We start from the raw sequence: 7,736 nt of genomic DNA, 5'->3' as shown, positions 1-7,736 counted from the left end.
AAACATGTTTCCCTCCATCTGTTGAGCCATCAGTAAATGTCCCGTTTATCCAGCAGCTTAAATCTTTAGAGAAATCCTCTTACTGCTCTGCAGACGCTCAGCCAGCTCCTCCTGCTTCATTCTCCTCAGGAAGTGCAGTGTGATCTTCAGAAATGCCTCTCTGCTGCTCCTCCTCTGCTCTTCCTCCTCACCGTCCAACACCTCCTCACTGTCCCTCTGACTCTCTAAGCATTCTGGGTAATCTGAACTCAGAGCCTTCTGGATCTTCTTCAGCTCGTTCTTCACAAAAGTGACAATGTTGTCCTCCAGCAGCTGGAACAGAATATTATATGAAGGACACAATCAAAGTCAAATCATGGAACCAAACATCAGATCCATGTTGGACAGACTGACAATCCACTGGTCTAAAAAGTGCAGCGTGGAGATTATTGTGAACAGAATAGATGGAAAAGTAGTTGTTGTACATGTACAGACCATAAATATGGAGTCCAGGTGTGTTTGATGCTGCTGGGCAGACTGACCACAGGGAACCTCTGAGCTCTCCTGGTGGACTCTGTGGGGGAATCACGAAGAGTTAGCTCATATTGGCCCTCATTTATCAATAGGGATGGGGATCGAGACCCAGTTCCAAAAGGACCCGGTTCCAAAATTTCTCTAAACCCAGAAATCAATAAGGTTCGAGCTTATCGATAGTGCTATCGAGACTTGCGGGTCCTCTGATGTAACGTTATGTCTCGAGCATGAAATCTGATTTAATTTGAATGGATGGATAAGAAAATCATCAGGCTGCCTGCTCTCTGTCGGCTCCTACACACACACACTCAACAGCTCACACAGCGGCAGCAGAGCGAGAGGCGGTGCCGTCGCGGTGGAGTAACGTTACGGTGAGGGTGAAGTTAACTCCAAATTACTGTAACGTTAGTTGATGACAGCTACGCTCGTTACTGTAAGTACTTGCAATAAAACCTTCGCAAGTAAAAAGACAATCCACCAATCTGTAATGTAACGTTAAACATGTAGAAATGGTTCCTTTAATCATCTCTGTCCTCAGTATCTCATCCTGTATGTTTCATACAAACACAGCTAACGCTAGCTCGGCATTAGCCAAATGTTAAAAACAAGCTAAATAGAAAGCGGTCTGTCTGGAGCACAGACTGGTCTGTAGTCTTAAAAACAAACCAGCCGCTCCTCCTTCTACCTGTAACGTTACCTGCAGCCAGGAGAGAGGAGGAGGGACTGATACAGACTGATGTTGTTCTTTCAGTTACTGAGTTACTTTGCTGTTGTAAATATTAATGTTGCTGCTCTAGAAACAACATTTAGCTAAAATATTAAATTAAAATATATGTTGATTTATTGTCATGTCAATATATAACGTTCTCGCACATTGAATATTTCCCTCATACCGTGCAGGCCTACCTCAGGCCCGTTGGGTCTGCTCTTACCAAATAACCATCACTAAATAATAGTAAAGTATTGATAGTGGTATCGATAAAGAGTCGGATCATTAAGCAGTCTCAGTAAGGGTATCAATATCAATAAAAATGAACGATCCCCATCCCTATTTATCAATCTTCCGTAGAAACGGGCGTATTTTTGTGTGTGAGATTATGCTTACACTGTTCTCAGCGCCTGATTTATCAATGAGAGTGTACCCTGGCATTTCAGGTGTACGCACCACCTGGTTTTGATAAATGTGGCGGCTGAAAACGTGCGTAATTTGAATGAAACGCACCCAATTATTCAAGCTTCAGGAGGCCGCACCCACGACTTCACGGCAGGGACGGAATACAGCAAGAAATACATGGTTTGGAGCAGGAAATCCACAAATTAAAACTTAAGAAACAAAATATTATGTTGTTTTGACAGATTTAAATAAAGATTAAATGTTTAGTTTCACTACTAGAGCCCATCCCAGGCATAAATGTTCAAAAATATTGTGCATTTTAATATTACAAGATTTTTCTTTTGGAAACAATTTAATACTTTTTTATTTGATGATTTAAACTGGACACACTTTTGACAAAATGTTCAACGTGCTTCAACAGTTCCGGTCCAGCCCGAGAGCCAGCGCTGGAGTCAGGGGGACCACCGCTCGCCGTCAGCCTCGCTGGAGCGGACCAGTGCGCGCTGTCAGCCCCAGAGGAGGATGCGCTCATCCCGGAGGAGCAGGGCACGGGACAAGAGCCTCTTGCTGAGCCTTTACTTTGATGAACGGAGGACATACGGACAGATACGGGGCGGTGGACCCCCAGCGTGCAAATCAAGCCTTCATAATGTTTTGTGGCTTTGGGAAACAGTGCTCTGCGCTGTCCTCGGACTATTACGCACGGACTTGGATCTGACCGTCCGCGGTGAGTGCTCACTGTAACTTTTTTTTTTATGTTCAGAGTGAAACATTGTCCGAACACAATGATGAGCTGCACCACGTCTGTACCACCTGTTTGCGGAGCGCGTTCCGTGCAAACTAGAAGTTTTTGTCTGTTCCTGGAATTATAAATTGGCTACTTGTGGTGCTCCAAGAGATAGATTTAGCCCTGCTAAAACGCCCATCAAAGTTAAGTCCCAAATAAGCTCCAAATGAAAGCATATTGCTCTGATAAAAAGCTGCTCCATCACCTCCGGGACTGGGCTTTACGCACTGACCAAGGACTCACACCGGGACCAGCGTGGACCAGAGTCCGGGGACGCGGGGCCTTTAGCGGGGGTGTCGGTGCTCGCTGTTGCTGTCATAATATAAAGTTTGTCTTATAAAAATGCAGGGCTTTGTGCGCGACATGTCTGTGCCAGCCTCACCTAAAGGGCGTGGGGCTGTGTCCATTTGGGCAGCCATTCTCAGTGCTTCAAGCCCAAAGCAAACCCAAATAAAAGGCACCTAAAGCTACGATAAAATAGTCCAAATACAAATCAAAGCATGTTTTGACTGCTCAAATATTATACAGGCTGTATAAAGTCCGTGTTCCTCAAATATAAACACCAAAATTAATGTTTCAAACGTTGTTTCTGTTACAGTGGGTCATAATATATCATGCATTTTAGTTTGTCAGTGCGTTTTGTGCTGTTAAGAAATGATTTCTGCGCATTTTGGCTCTAACTCAAAACTTGCGTACATGTACACCCCCTCCTGAGCTGGCGTAGGATTTGAGCGTGCCGTACGCTGACATCCATACTGATAAATCTCGAAACCACCCTGGGTTTGTGCGTACACCCTGAGTACGCTGGTATTTTGGTGTACGTACTTTTCATTAATGAGGGCCATTATGTCTGTCCACACAGACACAAGGTAAAGGCAGTCGCTTTGGAGCTGCTCAACAGTCAGAACGTGTGTGTGGAGAAAATGTTAAACTGAAGCCAAGAGCTGAAGACTGCTTCTACTGGTTCTACTGGTTCTACTGGGCAGCTTCAGATGTGAGAATATAAATGTATGTGAAGGAGAACGATGCTGAAAATAAACACACAGGTTTAATAAAAAGAGGAAGATTCAGACTATGGCTTTTACTGTAGGGTTGAAAAGCCCACAGTCACACCTCTCACACCTCAGAAGACCCATCTGTCAAACTCCTGAAGTTCACTGATGACACAACGGTCATCTGCCTCATCCGGGACGGTGACGAGTCGGCCTACAGAAGGGATGTTGATCAGCTGGCTCTCTAGTGCGGTCAAAATAACCTGGAGCTTAACATGCTCAAATCTGTGGACATCGTGGACTTCACTCCACTCTGCCCTCCATCACCATACTCAACAGGCCTGTGTCTGCTGGGGAACTTCAGGTTTCTGGGATCCACTATATCCCAGGACCTGAGAATGTTTACTGTTAGAATAGGAAAGTGTTCATCTTCTCCTGCTGTTATTAAATGTGGTATCCCTCAAGGCTCGATTTTAGGCCCTCTCTTATTTTCACTATACATGCTTCCTCTTGGAACTATTTTTGAGAAATACAATATTTTGTATCATTGTTACACAGATGATACACAGTTCTACATACCAGTTACACCTGACAGCACTCACTCGCTGAAGAACCTCTTAAACTGTCTGACTGATATCAAAGGCTGGATGGAGAGGAACTTCCTTCAATTAAATGAAAAATTGAGGTAATTCTATTTGGCCCTCGGAGCTCTGTCATTAGCTGCTTGGTCCCCTGACTACAAACTTGCACAATATAGTCAAGAATTTAGGTGTTTTTATGGATACTTCTTTGAATTTTAACAAGCAAATCAGTAGTGTCGTGAAGGCCAGTTTTTATCAGCTTAGAACCATAGCCAAATTGAAGCCACTTTTATCCCATAGAGACCTGAAAACAGTACATGTGCTTATCACCTCACGGCTGGACTACTGTAATTCCCTGTATAGGGGCTGACCCATTCAACACTTTCCTAACTAGAAATGGTTCAAAATGCGGCTGCAAGATTTTTAACTGGAACAAAGAATAGACAACACATTACTCTGGTCTTTTCTCACTTGCACTGGTTACCGGTAAAATACAGAATTGATTTTAAAATTCTATTATTTGTTTTTAAAGCCCTTAATGGCTTACAACCAATATACATTACTTATCTGCTAATTCCATATTATGTGCCTAGGTCGCTCAGGTCATCTTCACAACAACCCCTCTTAGTCCCCTTTTCACGCCTTACAACCAAAGGTGACCGGGCCTTTTCTGTTGCTGCCCCCAAGCTTTGGAATAGTCTTACATCTAACATCAAGTCCTGCCCCACCATTGAGTACTTCTAATCTAATTTAAAGACCTACCTTTTTTCTCTGGCTTTTACCTGATTCTGTCCCTTATTTTATTTATTTATTTTAATCCATTTTAATCTGATGTTCTTATTTACATTCTTTTAGTGTCTTTGAATTTTATCTCTACCAAGTTCTCCATATTCTTTTTATTAATGTGTAGTGGTGCACTAGTGTTTTATTGTGTAGTTGGATACACAGTGGTATAATCTCTTTGTTCTTTTGTTCGTTTATACTTGTTTTTGTGTGTATTGTGTTCTTGGAAAGCACTTGGGGTCAATTCCTGTTGTTTTTAAATGTGCTATATAAATATAGCTGACCTGACTTGTCTAAAGTGGGAGCCCAAAACAGACACCATCATAAAGAAGGCCCAGCAGAGGATGTACTTCCTGCGCCAGCTCAGGAAGCTCAACCTGCCTAAGGAGCTGCTGATCTACTTCTACACAGCCATCATCCAGTCTGTCCTCTGCAGGTCCATCACTGTCTGGTTTGGATCTGCCACCAAAAAGGACAGGAGCAGACTACAACGGACAGTCAGGACTGCAGAAAAGATCATCGGTGCCAACCTGCCCTCCATTCAGGACTTTTACATTTCCAGAGGAAACGGGCAGGAAACATCACTGCAGATCCATCTCACCCCGGACACAACCTGTTCCAGCTCCTCCCCTCTGGTAGGTGCTACAGAGCACTGTACGCCAAAACCAACAGACTCAGGAACAGTTTCTTCCCACAAGCCATCACTCTGATGAACAGTTGACTCTGACTCACAGTGTCAGGAACAAGTCCTGGGCACCCACCTACCTCAAGTTCATAACACCTGCACAAAATACTTATTTATTCCAGCACCTTTTGCACTATGCTCCATCGCACTGTGTACATGTATGCATGTACATGTATGTGTACCTGTATATCACATCCACCTCCGACATGTACATAATAATTTTACTCCTGCATCCTTTGCACTCTGCTCACTGCACTATTTGTCAACCTGTCTATATTGTTTTTGTTTCTGTTTATATTGTGCATATTTGTGTTCTCTATGCTGTAGCCTGTGTCTGATTTTATTATTGTGTTATTGTATGAGTAACCACATCGTGAGCAATGTACAATCCAGAGTCAAATTCCTTGTATGTGAACACATACCTGCCGAATAAATCGATTCTGATTCTGATGACCAGCTGTCCTTTTCAGACCATGTTGCTGCTGTCTCTCGGTCGTGCCGCTTTGCTCTATACAACATAAGGAAAATCAGGCCCTACCTCACTCAGTACGCCACCCAGCTTCTGGTACAGGCCGTGGTTATCTCTCGCATCGACTATTTAATGCCCTCCTAGCAGGTCTTCCAGCTTGTGCGGTGAAACCCTTACAAATGGTTCAGAACGCAGCAGCACGTCTGGTTTTTGATCAGCCCAAAAGGACTCATGTCCCTCCATTACTCAGTGACCTCCACTGGCTCCCCGGGGCCTCCAGAATAGATTCAAGTCACTAATGCTGCATACAGAGTAACTACTGGGTCTGCACCATCTACCTAAACTCCATAATACAAACTTACGTTCCTTCTCGGCCGCTAAGCTCCTCCAACGAATGGCTCTGCCATCCCTTCACACAAAGCAATCCCAGTCCCTGTTCTCATCTGTGACACCACGATGGTGGAACGAGCTACCACACGCCATCAGAGCAGGGGCGTCCCTCTCTGACTTCAAGAAGCTCCTGGAAACTCTGCAGAGAACACTTCCTCTGATAACACCTCTAACCTCTAACATGCACTGCCTGTGCTCTTCTTCTTCTATCCCCTTACAATTATCTTGTATTGATGGCACTTTTTTGTTAACTCTTACTTCTCTCCCTGGGTATTTACCCCACTGATGCGTCTGCACAACACAAACCTGGAATATTGCACATGTAAATATCTCATGTTGTTCTTTATCTGCAAACAGTTGGATTATTTTTCCTCTATTCTTTTCTTATTCTTATACAACTTGCATTTGTTTATTCCATATTTATATATTTCTACATTTATTTATGTCAACTGTATGTTTGTCTACGTGTAGCACCTCATCACCAAAGCTAATTCCTCGTACGTGTAAAAAACTACTGGCCCATAAAGCTCTTTGTGATTCTATGTGCTATTAGCTCTTATTAGCATTATTATTGCTCTAGTATGTATTGTCAGCTGGAGATCTCGTGCAGTATTTGATGCTCTGTTGATGCTTGTATGTTGTTCCTCAAATGTACAGTAAGTCTCTTTGGATAAATGAGTAAATGTAAATGTGGAACTCAGACTGCTGAAGCCTTATATTGTCCTCAGCTGAACTTTCCAATGTCTTTCTACACAGAAGCAGGACTGTGGACTCTGTCCTCCATCACTTCCATTGAAACCCCATCAGGAAGAGATCTCTTCAGGGCCAGTGTGCACAGGAGGAACAATTCCAGCCACCAACAACTCTTTCAGTGGACATATGGGCATGACAGTGTTGTTTATGGACAGACTGGAAAACATGTGGACCTGTCCTTTAATCCTAATCTGGCTCTGACCTTCATCATCATTCTAGGAGAACATGGACATTAGAAGGACAACTGGTCAGACTGGATTTAATGAGGACAAACATCAGCAGGGAGCAACATGAGGAGGGAGACATGAACATTTAGCTCTGATTGGCCAACACTGTTTAATACTGACAGATACTCACTGTCTGTCAGACACATGTCCTCCTTTAAAATTAATGAGGCGACCCATTGACCAGTCACTGTTGAAGGACACACAGCTGGGCTCAGGTCCAGGTCCAGGTCCAGGTCCAGCAGAGGGTTGTCGTCCTTTAAAATTAATATGGCGAGGATTTGACCGGTCACTCTTGAAGGACACACAGCTGGGCTCAGGTCCAGGTCCAGCAGAGTCCGGTCCCTGCTGCTGCTCTGGGCTTCAACACAACACACACAGAGCTTTGAGAGTGAATAATGATGGTGGAGTGATTTGAGTCCTGGACAGTTAGAGATCCTCATCT

At 43.8% G+C, this 7,736-nt stretch overlaps 1 protein-coding gene across 1 annotated transcript in view; it reads right to left on the bottom strand.

Moving 5' to 3' along the window:
• Positions 1-7,670, bottom strand: part of LOC123981174 (NLR family CARD domain-containing protein 3-like) — a 21,495-nt gene extending 13,825 nt beyond the window's left edge. Inside the window, exon 1 of the mRNA XM_046065873.1 lies at positions 7,425-7,670. Coding sequence (XP_045921829.1) covers positions 7,425-7,471 — 47 coding nt within the window. The 5' untranslated portion in view covers positions 7,472-7,670. The remainder of the gene's footprint in view (positions 1-7,424) is intronic.
• Positions 7,671-7,736: the final 66 nt, after the last annotated feature.

This window comes from Micropterus dolomieu, linkage group LG12, assembly GCF_021292245.1.
Source record: "Micropterus dolomieu isolate WLL.071019.BEF.003 ecotype Adirondacks linkage group LG12, ASM2129224v1, whole genome shotgun sequence".
In the NCBI taxonomy this organism is placed as follows: Eukaryota; Metazoa; Chordata; class Actinopteri; order Centrarchiformes; family Centrarchidae; genus Micropterus; species Micropterus dolomieu.
Note: the sequence above shows the minus strand (reverse complement) of the source record. Positions and strands in the feature narration are given on the sequence as shown.